Genomic DNA, 22322 nt, shown 5'->3' with positions numbered 1-22322 from the left:
ATAAAGCATCAGAGGTAATTAAAGCAGCTTGCAACAACATAAAAATTATTACTCTTTCAAACTTCAAGTAACAGAAACCATCTAAGTTTTTCCTATATAAGAAACATTACTTAGTTTATACAAAATGAGTACTAAAGACTATGGTACTCCCACTAAATGTCTAGTTAATAAAGGTTATGTATAATTGAGAACCAAAACATTAGTGTATGTTTATCACACCTGACTTGGACTTATATTGACCAAGATAATTATTTCATAAATGTTTAAGGTCAATCAGTAGTTAAGCTGAAACAACTCTATATTGAACGTACAATCATTCACACCCATTATAAGAAGAAATCACTAAGAGAGGTAACAACTAAGTAACTGTTCAAACCTTTATTTTGATAGACAGTATTAGAAATGGACTTTTTAAATCAACTAAATTTTATGGAATACGAACAGCAAATAAATTAGACCCATTTTAAAGTAAAAGGTCAACTAAATGTCCAAGCTTAAGGATATAATAACCACAGATAAACTTCAATTCCATAGTCTTCCTTAAGAAGTTGAAGTCTTTCCAACAACTTTACTATGAACTGGTCCAGAGCACGTAACGGCATAGAGGAATGCTTAACAGGGGTGGTGATCAGGCACACGTTTCCTGCAAGGATTATACAACATACAGTTAAGAAAAAAGTCAGTGGTGAAAATAAAAAGCATGACTGTAGCCAAAAGTTTACATTCAATACAAACACAGCTAGAATCCTAATTTTATTAAGACCATTATAACCAATTTTCTACAAGTCATTTCTACCTCCTGACATCCCTCAATTACCATTTTATTAAGACATTACAAAAACCTGTGAAATATGAAGGTCTGTATTAATTTAGCAGTTCTCAACTTCTTGTGCAAACAACCTACTTAACAAATGTGTTATTTTCCAGAAAGTGATAACATGTATTTTTCAGAAAATGATTAATTCATGTTTTCAACTAATATGTGTTAAGGAATTTTAGTCAAGGACTAATTTAGTCTGGATCCTCTTAACCAGAAAATGTAAAATGAAAAGGCTCTGGGGCCTCTAGATGAAAAGCTCTAGATCATGATCCTAAATGAAGAAAACAAATGCCAAGAGGTAAGGTGGTGATGGGATTGAGTAACTCGCCAATAGTACCTCTTGCACCTGAGATGTTAAAACCTCTATTCTCTGGTAACCATACAATAAATGGCTCAGGAAGGTGACACGGTAGAGGTACTAGTGCAATTTTTTGCTTAATGCCTTTTCAAGGAGTTAGGGCCTGAGAAACTGCTTCTAGAGGCAAGGAACAGTTAAAAGCAGAAAAGATTATAAACAACCCCAAGGGGTACAGCTTTCTGGAATCATATAGAGAAACCCTTCCAACCTCAGTGGCTAATGGGAATTATAATAAAGGATGCTAAAAGATGTCAATACAGAAAAAGTTATCAAGCAGCTGTCAAAGGGCACTTATCTGAAAACGAGTCCCCTAAATATTACTAACTAGTATGAAAAGTCCATAGCCCCATGTATCAGAAATTCTGATATTTAATAGACACTTAAACCTCTAAAACAGTGTTACCAGATCAGGTGAGGTATTAAGAGTGTGCATTTCAGACTTCCGGCCAAGATGGAGGCTTAGACGGACGCGCTAGGTCTCCCTCTACAACTAGAGAGGAATACAACTACTTCAAAACAAAGGATAACTAGAAATTCCAGAAAATAAAACTACACGGAAGCCCAACATATGAAGTTATAAACAAGCGGCGCCCTTTGGGCAGGTAAGAGTGAAAGGGGGCGGAGCTGTTTGCGGTCGCACCTGGGACAGCGGCGGGGAGAACAACCCCGGCTGCAGTCGAACCCCCAGCAGCTCGCGACCCCAACGCTGGGGAAAGCAGCCACCACATTGCCTTGAACAGTGAGGCCCAGGGGGGCGGGAGGACGGATCCCGGTCTCCTAGCGGAATAACTGTGTGAACCCATCTTGGACCCCCGCCCCCAAAGAAAGCGCCACAGGGCTGCGAAATAGGTCACGGACAGGCACCGGTCGTTGGATTGTGACGACAAAGCACCACGGCACAGCAAGAAAGGCTGCCGAAAGGCGGCCGGTCGCTGGGTCATTACGAGTACACAGGCACTGCCCCCTACAGCCGGCCCAAGAAAACAAAACGCATCTGTCAAAATGAGGCAGACAACTATAGAAATCCCGGTGGCACAGCTCACCAGGCAACAGATGGAGAACCTGACAGATGAACAGATAAGAAACCTGTCAGATGCTCAGTTCTGGGCCATTGTTATCAGGTGGCTTACAGAATTCACAAAAGATCTGGAAAAAGATGAGAAAGAAGCAAAAAACACTCATAACGAAAGGAACAAAACCACATACGAGACAGATGGTGAGGAAAAAAAATCCAGAGTTCATTTCAACAAACTGGAATATGGAGAAGGAACAAGAAGTCAACCAATGCAGGGAGAGGAAATGGGAAGCAACGATGAGAGGATCAGAAACCTCTGGGACAGCTATAAAAGGCCCAACATAAGAATCATTGGTTTGCCAGAAAGCGAGGAAGATGAACTAGAACTTGAAAAATTGAGTGAAAATATAATAAAGGAGAACTTCCCAGACTTGGGGAAGGAAATAGACTTACAGGTCCAGGAAGCACAGAGAGTTCCAAAAAAACTGGACCCAGGGAGAACCACTCCAAGACACATTATAATCAAAATGTCAAAAATTAAAGATAAAGAGAGAATCTTAAAAGCTGCAAGAGAGAATAAAAGAATTATGTACAAAGGGGTCCCAATTAGACTATCAGCTGACTTCTCAAGGGAAACCCTACAGGCAAGAAGAGACTGGCAAGAAATATTCAAAGTAATGAAAATCCAAAACCTACAACCACAAATACTCTATCCAGCGAAATTGTCATTCAGAATAGAAGGACAGAGAAAGTGTTTCCAGGACAAAATAAAACTGAAAGAGTTCATTAGATCCAAACCACTGTTATATGAGAAGTTAAAGGGACTGGTTTAGAAAAAGGAGGATCAAGACAATGAAATCTAAAATGAAAACTGCATCACAAGAAACAACAGAAGCTAGGGAATTGAAACAAAGGCAAACTAAACAGGCAACGAGAATGGAAAAAGAACTATAGGTACGGGGAACATATTGGGGGGAGGTCAACAGGGAGGGGGAATGGGGAGAGGGAGGGAGATGATATAGGAATTAAGGATCATGGTAGGAGGGAATGGAATAGACAGAGAGAGGTTGAGAAGAACTGTATGCACAACTAATGGACATGATCTAAAAGGGGGGGACAACTGGAGGGAGGGGGGCCACCGGGTGGAGGGGAGCAGAGGGAAGGGAAATTGGCACAAATGTAATATTATAATCAATAAAACACATTAAAAAAAAAAAAAAAAGAGTGTGCATTTCAAAGGTGGCTGCGTTATTGTGAAGATTTCTGAGAGTGAATGTGGCTATGTGACCTTGACCCCTTGTCAGAAAAATTTAACTACAGAACTGTTTCCTTTTGCTATCATTCTGCTTAAAGACAATAAAAAACATAACTGCATTTAACCATCTTGGGTGGCACTACTTCCAAATTGACTTTCTGTCAATTTCTCCTAAACTGGTGAGGGAAATACTCTTCATCACCCTACCTTCCCAATACAGAAGCAGAGAATCTCGAGACTTTTCAGCCCAGCCCTCTTTCCACTGCACATCACAGGGATTTAAATACCATTTCATGTTCTTTCTACATCCAAATCACTATCTTCTACTCTTTCTTTCCCCTAATAACGTTAGGACACAAAACACTCATAGAAGCCAATGAAATGAGTACTGCAGGGTTCTGCACAAAAAAAGGTCCTCTGTACCTTAGTGCATTTAAGGTGCAATTTCCTAGTAGCATTCCTACCTCCCTCCTGTTACTATAGATGAACGCTTTCTGTGTTCCTGTCTAAAACCAGTTCCTGCTCTTGTTCTCTGATCTCCCATTCCCTCTTGCAACTGCTTAGTGGACAACTCCCCTCTCCTGCTTCAATCATTTCCTCTCCAGGAAATTGCTCCCACTTAAACCGAATTTTCAAAGTAAAGACCTATACCTCTCCTAGCTACTATCCCACTTCTCCACTGCCATTCACAGGACTCCTCCAAAAAGCAGCCTATGGACACCCTCTACAATCCTCTTGTCCCACTGCCTCCATGCCACCAAAACGGTTTGTCAAGATTACTAATGGCCCCTGTTATTAAATCCAATTTTTAAGGTGAATTTTCAGTCCTTATCTTACTTGACCTAGTTGCATCATTTTGGTAGTTGATCATTCCTCCTCCCTAAATCCTTTCTTCATTTGGCTTCTGGACACACATTCCCTTGGTTTTCCCTCACACCTCAGCAGCAACCCCCTATCACCCAATCTTTAAAACTCTGTATTATGACCTGGCTGCTGTGGCTCAGTGGACTGAATGTCGGCCTATGACCCAAGTGTCGCTGGTTCGATTCCCAGTCAGGGCACATGACTAGGTTGCACATCAGGTCCCCAGTTGGGGGCGGGAATGACAGGCAACCACACAGTGATGTTTCTCTCCCTGTTTCCCCTCTCTCTAAAAACAAATAAATAAAATCTTAAAAAAAACCAAAACTTTGTATTATGAAAAATTTCAAATTGCACATAGAAGCAGAGACTGTATCGTGAACCCTCATTGGCCATCACCTAGTTTAAATAACTATCCATTCTTTACATTCCAGTGTCCTTCGCTGGTTGCTCTAAAATCGTTCCAAAGTTATAACAAATTTTATAGTGCTCAGTCCTTAAAACCACTTTCCTTCTTTAGCTACATTCACTTTCTTGGTGACTGGACCAGTCTAATGGCTTTAGATACCACAAAGGCTGACAAGGCCTAAATTTATTACTATAGCTCCTACTTATCTCCTAAACTACAGAATCAACTTCCCAGCTGAATTATCAAGAGACATCTCAAATATCCCAAACTGAAATCCACTTCTTCCCTCCCAAAGACTTTCCCATCTCAGTTAAGAGAAACTCTATTTCTCCCTACAAAAACCTTGAATTATCCATAATCCCCTTTCCTCTCACACCCTGTATCCAACCCATATCAAATCCTGCTGACTCTACCTTCAAAATATATACTTTTTATCAACCACTTCTCACCACCCTCACTTCTATATGCTGGTCCAAGCCACCATCCCCTCCCATCTCCCTGAACTACCCCCAACAGGTAAAATAAATGGTTTCAGTAACTATTAGTAAGAACAATTATTAAATGAATTTTCAAAAGTTGAGGTTTTCTGGCCTTTCAATCATTTTTATGCAAATAAGTTTTTAAAAGAATTAGGCATTTTAGAAATACTGCTGGCACAGGAACATGTTAAGAACTGTCCTAATTTTGTGCTTAAGAATGTCGATATGGAAAAGTATACCCAGGACAGAAAATGACTGGAGCTGACTCATCATGGTAAAGACATCAGTTCCTACTACTGCACAACCCTGCGCAAAAGCTCTAAGGTTCTTGACCTTTCCAAGCCTGGCTCTGTATGTGCCCTTTCAATCCTAAGAGCTATCCTGTGTTACCATACCCTACTCCCCATCAAACTTTTCTGGCTTAAATCTAAGACCTGTGATTACATATTTTAAATAACTTGCATTAATATTTATATTTAGATAAAAATGGCTATACTTTCTATCAACTACCACTATAGGCAGCTACCTATTTTTTTAATTTCCATGTTAATAATTTTTTCCAGGAGGTGTTTTATAGTGCTACAATACCTTGGTGCTGCTTTGATAATGTTGTCCACACGCAGAATCACCTCTGCTGCTTCAGCTGCACTCAGAAGGACCTGTCGCTTCACTTGGAAACTTTCTGTTATACCCAGTACTGCCATATCGCCAATAGTACCTTCCTTCATATCTGAAAAGAAAGAGTATTTACTAAATAAACTACAGTTTTAACAAGTATCAAAACATCACTAATGATTTAAATAAAATTAATCCTGTTTTGAAAAATAAAATCACAACACTCAATTACTTTATCACTCAAGAAAAGCCTTTTAAAAAAATCAAAACACCAACTATTGACTTGTATTAATGGAGGGCAACTAGGTCAAATAATGAAAAATCTACACAAAACACTAGATCACCTATTGAATCTACTTTTACATGTAAAATTACTACATAAAATTTGCTCATCACTGGTAACCATGAGTTGGATGAGAAAACTTAGAAGTCATCTATTTTTCTTCTTGTGATCTTATCTCATCTTCGTACAGATCATCATTCACCAGCTCTCTTCTGTCTGGCGACAGGATTATCTACCGTCTAAGATGATTCCTATAATGTCCTGGATAGTTTGTTGGGATATTTTCCAGTCTGAATTAAAACTGCCTTTTTGCCCACTTTTATCTATGTATCAGAGATTTGCACTCAAGAATGGCTCAGAATAAGCTTACTGTGAGACTGGGAATTAATGCTGATTATAAGAGATACAGTAAAGTTTACACTTATTTAGGAACATAAGTACTGCTTACATACTTAAATTCTATATTCATAATATAACAAACTAGTTATAAATCTTCTAACTAGATTTATACCCTTTATGGAATAACCAAGTTTGGCAGTGTTGAGAATATGAAGTAAAACATTTTCCTAGAATATGTAATGCTTACAAAAAGGGCCAAAGGAGTCTTTTATATAGTTATCATGAGAATTCATCGACCAAAAAACAGGTAAAGAAAATCGGCCAACAGTTACTAGTAACAATTACAAGGTCCCAATTGCTTTCTTACCGAGCCCAGCAGTTGTATTGCCTTCACTATGGGCGGCTCGGAGCTGTGCCACCAGATCTGCACTGTCATAGCCTGCATTGTCAGCTATTATGGTTGGCAACTATGAAGTGAAGAAGACAAATGGTTATTATCTATCCCAGTAGAACGCATTTATGCCTAACTAGGATAGCTTTTAAAAATTACATATTTGGAAACATTGTGAATCTGCTTCCTTTTAATTACAGCTCATAAAGCAGATAAACTCCAGAATCACATTTAAAGGCGATATAATAGAGCACTTTTTCTTAAGACCAAGAAAAGAAACACTTTCTGCCCAAGTTAGAAAAATATATTTACTTAAAAACCATCAATACCAACAAAATTAAAGTTCACATATCTTAACTTACCATTCTCAGTGCTTTAGCGTAAGACTCCATTGCAACAGCTTCTTTACCTGGAGTTTTACTGGCAAGCTGCATCACAGCATGAGCCATCAGCATCTCAGAACAGCCTATGGATAAAAAATCCCACAAAATATCATTATGCTTAGTTGTCTCAAAGACATTGAATTACTTCCCTTAGATATGTTAAGCACTTTAAAATTAAAAGCAAACGCAATATATAGTTCTATCAGAACGATGAAAACCACTTACAATTTATATTACACTTTAAGAAAATAAATAAAATGTTTTACCTCCTCCATAAACTGTTCTAGAATCCTTCACAGTTTGGGCGAGAACACAAAGAGCATCATGCAAAGATCTTTCTGCTTCATCTAAAATTTGCTGAGTGGCACCACGAAGAACAATAGTGCAAGCCTCCCCTAATGTTAAAAAATAATATTATGTCACAATGAGCACTTAATTACAAAACATAAAAATCTGCCTCCTATCATTTATGTAGGTACTAGTCACGTTACTTTAAGAGCTGACATACCTTCCACTGTTACATTCTCTTTGCTGACAATCCATATTCATAATAATTCTAAGTTATTTAAAAAACAATTATATTGAAAATACACTCTTCACGAAGATAAGATTAATTTAAAGCTGACCTCAAGATAGATCGAAATTAACATGTATCACGCTTCTGAAGAATTAAGACACATATTCCAGTAACTATGCAACAATTTCTTTCACTTCAACAGTCTAGCAAGGATTTAGGAACCTAAACCAAGATCTACATGATCACTCACCAAGGGCTACCCCAGAAAAGTGAATGAGCTTGTCTTCTCCAATCATGACTTCCTCAATAAGCTTGCAACTTCCAAGCTTCACTAGTTCTGGGTGGTCAAAGGTAGAGGCAATCTCACCACCTATGAACATAAATAAATTAAATGCACAACAGGTTTAAAATTTGTTTTTGGCCCTGGCTGGTGTGGCTCAGTGGAGTGAGTGCCAACCTGTGAACTCAAAGGTCACTGGTTTGATTCTCAGTCAGGACATATGCTTGGGTTGCGAGCCAGGCCCCCCAATCGGGGACTTGCGAGAAGCAACCAATCAATGTTTCTCTCCCTCTCTTCTACTCTATGAAAATGAAAGAATTTCTTCAAAAAAATTAAAAATTATAAAAAATAAACTTCTGGCCAAGATGGAGGCATAGAGACACACTGTGTCTCCCCCCCACAATGAAGAAGGAACATAACTACCTCAAAACTGGAGACAACCAGAAGTTCGAGAATATCGAGCTGCACAGAAGTCCAACAAAGATATAAAGAAGAAATACTCATCCGGACGAGAAGAAGGGGCAGAGCCAGGGTGGAGAGGACACGGTGGCAGTGACAGTGGCGGTGGCCAGCAAGCAAAAGGCACAGTCGCACATTTAAAAAAGTAGGGAGGAACACCTGGGAGCACTCTCAGCACCAGAGTAGACTACGCAGCTCACGGCTCTAGCGCGAGGGAAAATAAAGCTTCAATGCTTCTGACTGAAAACAGTGAGGGTTGGAGTGGGGCAAGAAACTGCCAGTCTCTCAGCAAAGTACCCCTGTTTGGAGGGCCCCCATGGTCTAGAACGTCTGCAGACCCACCCACTCTGGGAACCACAACCTGGGCAACAGTTAGAGAGGTACCAGTCCCATATGGAAGTGGGAGGAGTGTTTGGAAAAGGGGCGAGTGCTGAGCAAGCAGCACTGTTCCCTCTCAGACTCCTCCCACACACAGCACCACAACATGGCAAAACAGGTCTCCAAGTACTGACAAATACCTATGGCTCCGCCCCTTACAACGTAACAGGTATGATAGCTCTACCTAAGACACAGAGGCAAACACAGGAGCCTGTCAGAATGAGGAGACAGAGAAGTATGGCCCAAAAGAGGGAACAGATCAAGGTTCCAGTGGGAGAACTAAGCAACGAGGAGAGAGCAAACCTAACAGATGCAGATATTTATATCAAAATACCAGTGATAACGATGCTCACAGACTTGACAGATATGCTGGAGTACAGCAAATGCATAAGAGAAGAAGTGAAGGCTATGCTAAGTGAAATGAAGGAAAATCCACACAAAACCAATGGTGAAGGGAAGGAAACCAGGGTTCAAATTAATGATTTGGAACATAAGGAAGGAATGAACAGTTAACCAGTACAGAATGAGAAAACAAGAATTGAAAAAAAAAAACTTAGGAGAGTCTTGGGAACCTGTGAGACAACTTTAAACGTGCCAACATCAGAATCATAGGGGTGCCAGAAGAAGAGGAAGAGCAAGAAATTGAAAAATTATGTGAGATAATAGTGAGGGAAAACTTCCCAAATGTGGTGAAGGAAATAGACATGCAAGTTCAGGAAACACACAGAGTCCCAAACATTTGGACCCAAAGAGGACCACACCAAGACACATCATAATTAAAATGCCAAAGGTTCAAGATAAACAGAATCTTAAAAGCAGCAAAAGAAGAGCATTACCTACAAAGGCATTCCTATAAGACTATCAGCTGATTTCTCAAAAGAAAACTTTGCAGTCAAGTAGGGACTGGCAAAGAAGTTTTCAAAGTGATGAAAAGCAAGGACCTACAACCAAGATCACTCCATCAAGCAAAGCTATCATTTAGAATGGAAGGGCAGATAAAGTGCTTCCCAGACAAGGTAAAGGTAGGGTTCATCATAGCCAAGCCCCTATTATATGAAGTGTTAAAGGGACTTATTTAAGAAAAAGAGGATCAAAACTATGAACATTAAAATGACAACAAACTCACTACTATCAGCAACAGAACCTAAAAAAATAAAAACAAAAGCAAATAACCAGAACAGGAACAGAATCATAAGTATGCAGATCATTTGGAGGGTTATTGGCTGAGAGGGGGAAGGGGGAGAAATGGGGAAGTGGTGCAGGGATTAAGAAGCATAATTGGTTGGTACAAAATAGACAGGGGGAAGTTAATAATAATATAAAAAAGAGTGAAGCCAAAGAACTTATATGCACGACCCATGGACATAAACTAAGAGGGGTAGAATTGATGGAGGGAAAAGGGGAACTGGGTGGAGGGGAGCAAAGGGAAAAGACACTGGACAATTATGACAGCATAATCAATAAAATATACTTAAAAATAAAAATAAAATTTGTTTTTCAACAAGCAGTAATTAACATATTAACATTTGATTGCTTATTATATGCCAAGCACTCTTTAAAGTACCTCTTATGAAATTGGCAGATTAGTCTTTACAACAATCCTAATGAGATATGGCCCATTATCATCCCATTTAGAAATGATAAAATTGAGGCAGAGATGTTTAGTTTCTTATCCAAGGTTACACAGCTTGAACACATACGGTGAAGGTGGGATTCAAATCCAAGCAGTCTGGCTTCAGACCTATGTGCACATACTGTATACCACTACCCCCACAAAGGTTAAATTGAAACTTTATAACATTTACCTTTAAGTCTGCATTTAAATAGATTCTCTTCTGAATCCAGTCTAGAATACCAGTACTCTTATAACCCAATCTCCCAAACAAAAATGAGAATATTTAACTAGTCTTATTATGTCAACAGATGTATGAACTTTAGGAACAACTTAGTGAGCACTTGATATCTGCTCATTATCACAAGTAAAATGTCAGAAAGCCCTGTAAGATCTAGAAAAGGGGAAGTACATATTGAGAATTTCCCAGAGCAAACTTAATTGAGGTGTCAAAAAAGTAAATTCATTTTAATCCTTATGTCTTATATCTATTACTATTTTCCCTCCATCTTCCATGCTGTAAACTTAAAAGTACTAGCCATTTCTTGGTTCTCAATTAAGCAAAAGTTAGATTTCCATTTTAAAATCCTTTTCTCTAGCTCATCAATCTCTCTTTTAATAAAGTAGAATACATCTATCACCCAACCCTCTTCACCTTATTGATATATCTGAATAACTGATGCTTTACATGTGTATCTATTTTACAATTAACTTATAAAAAGAACTCCAGTCTTCCCAACTCTATTAACTTATACTGATAATCTGTATGGCTGAAGTTCTTTTTGGCTGGCAAATTCCTGAGACTTTGTTTTCTAGATCAGAGACCTAATCAGTGTTTAGGACATCATATCCTCAAATTGAGACTAATTTGGCCCTTGAGAATGTTCACTTATCCTATGGTCATTCAAGAACCAATTTCACACACCATGACAACACAAAAGCTAATAGGGTGGGAGCCACCATTGAGTGAGTCAACCTCAGTTGGTATATGTGGCAATTTCATGTATCAAGTCCTTATGATATCAACTTATCCCATGAGTGTGCTATCATTCACATTTCTTACGTCTTTAATTTGTTGCATTAAAGGAGTTACATAAACATGAGCATCTTAAGTTTTACCACCTTAATCAGCAAGTGTGCAATGGCTTTTGAAGAACTTTAATTAGAGTAGGTAAGCCCACTTCAATGTAATAAAATGAAAATGTCTCTTTTTAGGTCAGAAGATTATGCTTCTTAGATTATTAAAAATGGCTTAAGAATCTGACCAATTCTACTCTCTACATTCATTAGTATCCTTTAATTTCTTCTATTACTCATGGCAGTTCCAAACTGAAGTCAACATTCGCAGTGGCTTTCCATCTCACACCCCTCTCCTTAATTCTCATTGCCAGGTCCCAAACCAACTGTCCCACCTATTCATTCATTTTCAAGGACCTAAAAATTAAGAGAATAATAAAAGTTTTTAATGCTTAGTTCTTCCAGGGCTACTTAAGAGGCCACTTTAAAAACTAATACCACAACAGAAAGTAAACAAGTTGCACTCTATGTCATTTTGATTTAGACATACCTTACCTATAAACATCATTTCTATTGTATACAACTGGAATTCCGTCACTCATACCTCTTCTGAAGGGTGTTGGGAGTCTACTAACTTTTCATCATGCATTGCCAGACTGTTTCACACTTATTTCAAAATTTACTACTTTCAGAAATTTTCAATACATAACAAAAGCAATGTTTAAGTACTTGACCCACTCTCTATTACATGGTTAAGTGTTCAGTAAAGATTATTATCATAACTGTACTACCATACAGGTCACAAAGCATTAAACTACTCACTTAGCATTAGAAAAAAATGAAAAACTAGGTAAGACATGAGATTCTTTTTTTAAACTCTAGTTTACATAGACTTACGTTTAGAACACTGGTACTGTGGGTTTGTGAGAAATAATGTAGTATTTATCTTTAAAACAACACTACAAAAAGCAATCTATATCAATGGTAAACCTGGCATATAATTTAGTGTATTAAAAATAATGTAACTGCCCTGGCTGGTGTAGCTCAGTGGATTGAGCACCAGCCTGCAAACTAAAGTCACCAGTTCAATTCCTGGTCAGGGCATAGGCCTGGGTTGCAGGCACTGAGGCAACTGAGAGATATTTCTCTCCCTTTCTTTCTTCTTCCCCTCCCCTTTCTCTAAAAATATAAATAAAATCTTTTTTAAAATAAAAATAATGTAACTAAACAAAGAATAGCCAAGAAGTATACATTAGATTTCAGACTAACTTAAAGGGACTTCTTTGTACTCTCAGCAATGAGTTATATATATAGTTGACCCTTGAACAACATGAGTTTGAACTACATGGGTCCACTTATAAGTGGGCTTTAAAAACTGGACCCATGCAGTTCGATCCCATGTTATGCAAGGGTCAGCTTTTCATTGCAATTGGGTACGAAGGCTGACTATAAGTGTCTGCAAAATCAAGAGTTCTATGCAGATTTTCAACTGCTTGGGGCTGGGAGTTGGCGTCCACCGCATTGTTCAAAGAGTCAACTGTACTAAAACTCAATAAATCCAAGAGTGATTATTACGTTTGTTAGAAATTAATGACTTTTCCCCATACCTGTGACAAGAGCCAGGCGTTCCACACCTGCAAAATCTGCATGTTCAATAGCCATAACACCAGCAGCACCGAAGAGCTGTTCGGGATAATTATAAATTAATTGCCTGTAAATAAAATACATAAATACATTGTTACGTCACAAGATAAAATAATTGGACTAAAAAAAAAGAAAAAAGAAATTTTTTTGCCTCAATAGTTACCAAAGAAAAGCAAATTAGAACAGGATACAATTTATCTATACAATTTATAAATTATAACACTACCACATCCATGCTAGAACAGGTTTTTTATATTGTTATTGATAGTATAAACTGGAAAGAAATTCAACAGTAATGTATCGAAACTATAATATTCATATGCTTTAATTCAATTGATAATCTACGTCAAGAAAATTAGATATTAAAACATGTAATGAAGATACTGGTAAGAACTTTTATATAGAATAACAAAATTTGCCGGTGATCTCAATGTCCACTAGGAAAGTATATTTGTATAAATGGCAATTTAAAAATTGTTAAAAAGTTTATAATTTTAAGTAAATATATATATTGTTAGATTTAAACAGTGAATGCCAAGTTTACAGCATATGACCACAACTAAGTGAAAAATGGAAACTAAAACACCACACACACAAATCAACTTAAAAGATTTCCTGAAGTAAGACCCTAGATTGTTTTCTTCTTGATACTTTTCTATTTTCCAAAATGAGCCTATGTTACTTTTACAATAGGAATAAAAAAAATGTTTAAGTTTGTAAATTAAAAAAAAAAGCCGAATTATAATTATATAATACATTGCTAAGCAAACCTTGTGTTATCAGATTCATAGATCACATAGAAATTTAGTAACTTACTTCTCAAAAACAAACATTTGGCCCAAAACAATTATTTCTCCTCATACACTCTCTCTCAAAGTTAACTAACACCATTTCACTGAAATGTGCTGTTCCTCTTGATACTTCCCTCATTCAAAACAATCCATAAAAGCCTTAAATACTGCCCTGGCTGGTGTGGCTCAGTGGACTGTGTGCCAGCCTATGAATCAAGAGGTCACAGGTTTGATTCCCAGTCAGGGCACATGCCTGGGTTGTGGGCCAGGTCCCCATTTGGGGATTGTGCAAGAGGCAACCACACATTGATGACTCTCCCCCCCCTCCCTCCCTTCCTTTCTCTCTAGAAATAAAGATTAAAAATAAAATAAAAAGGCCTTAAATACTAGTAATTAAGAATACATGAATAAGGTTTACATATATTTTTCATACAAATTAAAAGAAAAGCCTTTAAATTCTTATTTTCATCTCTTCATCCGTATTCCTATGCTATTAGCTTTTTGCTACTTCAAACTCCCATCATTTAATACAAAATTAACTGTCCTCCGAATATATGTATACTATAGTCAAAACTAGTAACTGCCAGATCAGAAAACTGTTATTGTTAACAGAAAAGGCTCAGTATAGTCACAAAATATCACTAAAATAGTTTTAATACAAATGCTCTGCTATAAATTTAATTAGAAAAAAACAGCAAGCCCTGGCTGCTGTGGCTCAGTGGATTGAGCGTTGGCCTGCAAGCCAAGTGTCGCTGGTTCGATTCCCAGTCAGGGCACATGACTAGGTTGCAGGTCAGGTCCCCAGTTGGGGGCGCAAGTGAGAGGCAACCACACAGTGATGTTTCCCTCTCTTTCTCCTTTCCCCTCTCTCTAAAAATAAATAAATGAACAAATAAATAAATAAAAATTAAAAAAAAAAACAAAAAAACAGCAGTTCTTAAATAAATCACTAATTCAATATAAGGTATCTCTCTAAGCCTTTTTAGAAAAATAATTCTTTCTTAAATCTTTGTAAGTATCGATAGCATAAGAACACACAGACCTGTTAATAAAGCAATTTATCCCATGCTTAAGAATACGTTCAACTTTCTCCTTCATTTTTTCCTTTTCTGCATGTTCTATTTCTGCAACCTTTGCTGTAGAATCGACTCTTACACGAGAACCAAATATCTAAGAAAGAGGAAAGCAGAAAACTGGCATCATTTTAATTACTCTTCAGAGTCCCATAGCATATGTAAACATTTTTATGTAAATACACCAAAATATGGTTGCATGTGTGTATTTATTTATATATATTGTAAGCCTTTTGGTGCAACTGACTCCCAGCCCGAGTTTATAGCAGCTAGCAATCAAGAGTTTCAAGAAATGTAAACATACCTTTATTTTGTCTGTATCCATTCCAGTATTTGCAATAAGAATTTTAGCATTTTCAATTCGCTTTGGTTGATTTACTCCAATTTTTTTATCCAACAGAAAGCCTACAATATGAGGAGAGAATTATATTAAATACTTCAAAGTTAGTAACTCTTACAAGTTGTCTGCTTTATCAAATTATTGGGTTGGACAAAAAGTCCGTTCAGTTTTTTTCTGTAAAGACACATTTTTCGTTTTCACCAATAACTTTATTGATTTGGATATTTTGATTATGTCAGCTATCTCCCACGTGGTAGGACATTGATTGTTCTCAATTATCGTCTCGATTTGATCCCTAACACTTTAACTGGTCTACCATAGAGCACCATCCTGCGAGAAATCTACAGCACAAAATTTAGCAAACCACTTTCAACATGTTCAATCAGTCACAGCACCTTCACCATACACTGCACAAATCTTTTTTTGTGCTTCAGTTGCGTTTTTACCTTTCTTGAAATAAAACAGCAAAATATGCTGAAAATGTTGCGTATCTTCTTCCATCTTTAATATTAAAATGACTACACAAAAATTAACTTATTTTGATGAGGTTTTATTTTAATGCATGTTGATATGACAGCTGTTACAATACAGTCTAACAACAAAGTTAAAGGCAGCTAAGCACTACTAGAGCCATCTTATGGAAAAAAACAAACTTTTCTGGCCAACCCAATACTTTCAAAGAATACACTGAAGTCTAATTTCAGACTTTAATTCTTAGATTAAGTCCAAGTTCCTAGAGAAACCCTATTTAAAGCATTCCACTAGAAAAGTGATCACAAAAATTATGGGGAGGGGGAAGGGGGGAAAAGGAGGGAGATGGTACAGGAATTAAGAAGCACAGTAGAAGGGAGTGGAGTAGACAGGAAGATGTTGAGAAGAACTATATGCACAACCAATGGACATGGACTGAGGGGGGAGAAAAGTTGAGGGAAGGGGGTCACTGGGTGGAGGGGAACAAAGGGAAAAGAAATTGGGACAACTGTAATAGCATAAACAGTAAAGCATATTAAAAAAATAAAAATAAAAAATAAATCAATAAAGTTATTGGTAAAAATGAAAAAAAATTATTTTAGCAGGTCATTTTAAAAATACATAAAACAGAAAAAGTTAAGAGCACAGCACAAATATTTAGAGCACAGTATTTTGAAACATTCCACATATACAGTAAACTACATACACAGGAATATGGCCTGCAATGTAAAGGTATTAAATTCACTCTCATTAGCTTAAAACCAATACAAGAGAAAACAAGATGTGAAGATTCAGATTCACAGGTAGTGCTAGAGATCATTGAAATTTAAAGGCCAGTAATAATATGAAAAAGCCACGGACAATGGAGTCAGACAAACCTGGACCCAATTATGCCTCTGCTGCATACAGGCTATCTATGCAACCTTGGCAAACATATTCAACCTTACTAATTTGTAAAACATGATTCACTAAGTGTTTACCCCTCAACATCCCACCATAGCTTGCTGAGCCACATTCAACATATATACACACCTTCATCTAAATAGGAATCCGCCAGACTTCCTCCTAGTTTCTTGATGACATGAATTGCCTCCAGATTACCAGAGCCCTTCAGCCTGAGAACAGCTTCTACAGCTAACTTAGTAAAGTGATCTCTGTGATGAGTAAGAAGTTTTGAGGATAATGTTGTTCCGGCAATGTTTATTAAATCTTGGCGGAATTTAACTTCATCGGAACTAAAAAACAATCAAACAAGAAAACTCATGACTTTCTTAAAATGAAATGCTTAATTTTACTTCTTTATTCTTCAATGTTTCCTCAGCAATCAATCCTATTTTACTTCTCAAAATTTATTTGGATACTCATCTGTCAATAGATAATTTCACCCCAACCAGTTATGATTCACATGATGAGAATTAAACCTCACTAGTACACAAGAAATGCAAATTAAAGGATACTATTTTCCCTACCATCAAACTGGCAAATTATAATGAAGAAACACAACCACACAAAAGCATACCGAACGATGTCAAGAACATTGGGAAACAGGCAGTTATACAGGTACTGGAAGTGTAAATCAGTACATTTTTTTCTGGAAAATTACTTATCTTTGAACCCAGGAATACTTCTTGAAACATCTTTTGGGGGTAACAAGTTTATCTCAACATAAAGCTAAACACTGTCAAGACACTAATGTCCAACTATAAATAAGTAAATTTTACTGCAGTAATATAATCAAATGCATATCTCAATTTAAAATATTGTAGAGAATATTAACACCCAGAAATGTGGTTGTTATTCAACTACATTAAAGAAGCTAATAACCCTCTATACAAAGCTACTATTTGTTTCACTTACTGTGATTATCTAGGCAAAAACTGAAAACCCACACTTGAACTTAGTGGCTATCTCTAGAGGGTAATGTGGGGTTTCATGCTGGGGCAGGATGAGGCAGCAGGATCATGTTGGTGTATGTTTTTCTTATTCTCTAGACTTTGTGCACTGAGCATACTTTACAAAGAATGTTGAATAACAGTATTTTGGTATACCAACCCATGATCGACTGCAGAATTCAATAGAGCCTGTCTTGCCGCTTTTGTGGCTTCTCTCCAACCCGCAATGATGGTCTGTGGATGAATCTTTTTTGCAATTAAAGATTCTGCTTCCTATCAATAAACAGCAGAAAATACTTGTCAATAGTAAAAACGCAGGAAGAACTTGACTTATGACATTCAAAACCACAGTAGTAAAAAACAATTAATAAAATGAAGCCAAACTTGCTCAATCTTACCCTTAATAATTCTGCTGCTAAGACAGTAACAGAAGTAGTGCCATCACCAACTTCATCATCCTGAACCCTTGACATATCTAGAAAAACAAGTTAGTTATTAACTCACTTACATTTGATTCTGCCTTGTAAATTCTCTCTAGCTTACCTAATCCTCCAAATATACCCACTACCAATGCAAATCTCACCTATCTGGTCTCCTCACATGACAAATTTTTTGGAATTTTTCAGTATGAAATGGCAATACATTTACCATCAATAATTACACAGCATTCCAGAAGTTGTATTTTAATAATGACAATAATTAAAAAGTGAACAGTTAACTGAAAGTACAGTTAGTCAACACAGCCTATTAAAAATGTGTTTCAAAATGTTAACACTATTATCTTAAGACTCACCAACTAAAACTTTAGCTGCTGGATTGTCAACACCAATGTTTTTCAGAATAGTTGCACCATCATTGGTCACCATAAGAGAGGCATCTCGACCACTGCTTAACAAAATTTTGTCCTAAAAGGAACACATTTGGCTGAAGATATAAGTACATAAGTACACCTTTAACGCACGGGTCAATCAATATCCTCATATACTGCTAATGGGTAAAAATATCCTGGATGGCTAACACCTACAAGCAAGCCTTAGAATCTACCCCTAAAAACACTAGAAGGTCAAGGGAGGCATAAACAAGGTTGTATCAGCACTGAAATAGCCAAAACAATAGAAACAAACTAAGTGTCACTCGATACAAATGTAAACTTCAAAAAAAAATTCAAGATGCTGAATACTATTTGACACTTAAAGCAAGATTTTAACAAAGCACACTACAGAAAAACTACATATAAATAATATCTATGATAAAACAAAGTAGAATCTTGTAAGTATAGAAGAAAATATGTAAGATACACATACGTTTACATAAGAGAATAGATACTGGGAAGATTTACATCCTAATGATAACAGTGGTTGTCACCAGGGAGGAAAGGGGAGGGGCATGGAATGGGACTTCAACCACATGGGTACTGTTTTGATTTTTAGTAATAATATGTCCATGTCGTACCTGTATAATTAACACTTAAGTTTCAAAGATTAAAAAGCGTCAAAAAACTTATTTACTACGTCTATTCCCACTAAGAACTATAAAACGGTATCAAAATATAAGAATTGTTTTTCTTACCATGCCCTTAGGTCCCAAGGTGCTCTTCACCAAGTCTCCAATAGCAATGGCACCAACAAAGGAAGACTGGAGTAAAAAACAAAAGATTTTCAAAATCAACTCTAGTCTTAAAATTGTAAAAGTATCACTGTATCTTTAAAAGAATGAGAACAAGGTTTACCAGACGAGCTGTCTCTGCTCTCTCTTCATCAGCTCCAGCCTTGAAGATGTTGACAGGTGCAAGGGAAAGGGACGCCTAAAAAGGAAAGTAAAACCAGTATGAATGCCAGTTCTTTTAACTTTTAAATTTCATTTTTTATTTTTCAATTAGTTAACATTCAATACTATTTTACATTAGTTTCAGATGTCCAGCATAGTGGTTAGACACTCCTATAATTTAGAAAATGATCCCCGAGATAAGTCTAGTACCCACATAAATGCGAATATTCCTCAATACGTATACTTAGATGCCTTCCGTTAGACTTACAAGTAGGTAGACAAAAAACTAATTTACAGAATAGTGTACTTCTTCAAACAAACGAAGCTCTCTATCATCCGGGCAGTCGTTATTTAAGCGGGAGGGACTTCTAAAGCGGTATAAACAGGGGACCTTGCTTTTCCAATCTACAAGTTCTCCAGGAATAAAAATTAAACACTTAAGATCTTGACAGCCTGCTAAGAATAGCGACACTGAAATTGATTTTAATTAAGGATCAGGTAGGGGGTGTAAGCCACTCGCGGGACAACGGCCAGACGGATGAGGGAACACTGCGGCCTAGCTGCTTCCTCGCCGCTCCAGGCTCCGCCCCCAAGGAAGGCGGGGCCTGCCTCACCAACCCGCCCGGGGTACTAGAAGTTTCTCGCTAAGGTAAGCCCCAGGCCTGGACAGTGGAGAGACCATGTCAGAACGGGACGTTGGCCTGGAGGCCCACGTCTCCCGTTGTCCCTCATGGAGGGCTTCACCGGCGGGTGGGGCGGAGGCCACACGCCACGGCCCGCACCATGTGCTGCGGTTCTGGGGGGCAGGCAAAAGGCGACAGCTGCGCTGGAAGGACAAAAGAGACAACGGAGGGGCACGACACAGCGAGATATGGCGGGACAGAGCCAGCGGGGCCAGGCTCACCATGGTTCCGAGGAGTTGGCCACTCACGCTTCTCACTCACAGCTCGCGGCCGGAGACCAGAGGAAGAGAAGCCGGATGTGACGCCACACGCTCTACCGTAGGGGGCGAGGTTTCAGCTGCCACGCAGCTCCAGCCTAGCACCGCCCACGGGTCGCAGATCTTCTAGTTGGAGAGGCGGGGCCTCGGCTCGCGCTCCGCCCCCTACAGCACCACCTGCTCGAGACAAGGAAAGGGGAGGGTCTGACGTTTTATGTGGGGCGTGGTGGATTGGGAGTAATAGACCCGAACAACAAAAGCGGCAGTGCCACGGGGTTTGCTCTAGTAATGGTGTTGCCCTTAAGCAATTTTTTCTTAAGTATACTATTTAAAAATTTAACTTAACTCTGTCTGGTGTGGCTCAGTGGATTGAGTGCTTGCCTGCCAACCAGAGGGTCGCTGGTTATGATTACCTGTCAGGGAACATACCTGGGTTGCTAGGCCAGGTCTCCAGCTGAGAACCTGTGAATCTTTCTCCACTCTTTACCCTCTCTCTAAAAATAAATAAGTAAAACCTTTAAAAATTTTGACTTAAAGTGCCACATATACACAGATTAAAGTGTTATATACTAATAATGAAGGACATAATTCACCAACTGCGTCGCTTCTCCTAAGAGGCCACCACCCTCAACCTTTTTAGCTTTGTTTTGTAGGGTTATTTACCAACATATTCCTAAATAATATTTTTATTGTTATTTTAATTTTAATTTTACTTTTCGAGTATTTTGGAGACTTAGATTCCTTTATTGACTTTTAAAACACTTTTTAATTTACTTGGACTCTCCAGGACAAGGTTTTGTGAAATCTGATGGAGACATTTACTTTTATCTTTGCCCTGCTTACTCATCCAGGAGGTTTGCATTTCACGCATCCCTCTCCTCCCCCGTTAATAGGGACAACTAATATACTCTAACATAATGTCTTGGTAGAGATCATGATCAATCCCAAACATTTCAGTTTATCAAAATCAGTTTTCTACTTCTTCTAAATTGGCCCCTCAGAATGGTTAAAGCAAAATTATGTGCTTAAAAAGAAAATTCTAGCCCTGGCTGTGTAACTAAATTGGTTAGAGCCTCGTCCCTTACACCAAGGTTGTAGGATCCATCCCAGTAAGGGCACATACATGAATCAACAAATGAATGCATAAATAAGTGGAACAACAAATAGATGTCTCTATCTCCCCCTCCCTTTTTCTCTCTACAATCAATTAAAAAAATAAAATAAAAATCTATTTGTTTTCGATTATCTACCAATACCCTTCTCTCACTTTGACAAACATCAATTAATTAGTAAGCTGGATTTTTTGGCAATTGTTAACATTGATAGATGTTTTCAATTTTTAGTTGTTTCTATCCTTCAGATACACTCTAAGAGGGTTAGTTTACACCAGGGACTGACCAACTACGGGAAGCCAAACCCTACTTGCCTATTTTGAGATACTTTAAAATTATATGAAATATATTTTGGTGTCCATAGCTTGGTTGGAACATAAGCATACCCATTCATTTTTTTATACTGTGAAATATAATAGTTACATAATGGCAGGGTTGAGTAGTTGTGATAGACTGATCTGATTCTTTATAGAAAAAGTTTACTGACCCTGGTTTACACTATGCCCAAGGCCCATTATGAAAAGTGATGTTCAGACTGGACAAATTATTATTTTAAATCTACCAGAGGTTGTGTGTTCATGGGAAAATTTGCTCTTCTTTCAGGAAATGCTCTTTGACAGGTATATACCAAATCACACACTAGAATGAGAAGTCTCAATAACAAGAAGCTAAGATACCTACACAAAACAACTGTTTGTTTTTGTTTTTGTTTTTTTGTTGGAACCTTAATTTACAACAGGCCCTTTATGTGGCTTCTCTCTTAAAAAAAAAAAAAATGCTTTCTTGTTTATGCTATTATAGTTGTCCCAATTTCTTTTCCC

General features: G+C 37.7%; 1 protein-coding gene across 1 annotated transcript; it reads right to left on the bottom strand.

The window, feature by feature from the left end:
- Nucleotides 1-363: 363 nt before the first annotated feature.
- On the bottom strand, nt 364-20438 carry CCT2 (chaperonin containing TCP1 subunit 2). The gene is made up of 16 exons (XM_090273598.1): nt 20354-20438; nt 19412-19486; nt 19252-19317; nt 18476-18587; nt 18081-18157; nt 17843-17955; nt 16823-17025; nt 15284-15384; nt 14949-15076; nt 13079-13182; nt 7976-8095; nt 7475-7603; nt 7188-7291; nt 6802-6901; nt 5786-5927; nt 364-643 (listed from the first exon to the last, which is right to left on the bottom strand). Exons 1-16 carry the CDS (start codon nt 20354-20356, stop codon nt 613-615), a joined length of 1608 nt encoding a protein of 535 aa, XP_090129724.1. The 5' UTR covers nt 20357-20438; the 3' UTR covers nt 364-612.
- Between the last annotated feature and the right edge of the window lie 1884 nt (nt 20439-22322).

This window comes from Furipterus horrens, unplaced genomic scaffold (genome assembly GCF_987537825.1).
Source record: "Furipterus horrens unplaced genomic scaffold, mFurHor1.1.pri manual_scaffold_4, whole genome shotgun sequence".
NCBI classification, from domain to species: Eukaryota; Metazoa; Chordata; class Mammalia; order Chiroptera; family Furipteridae; genus Furipterus; species Furipterus horrens.
This window is presented reverse-complemented; position numbering and strand designations above follow the sequence as displayed.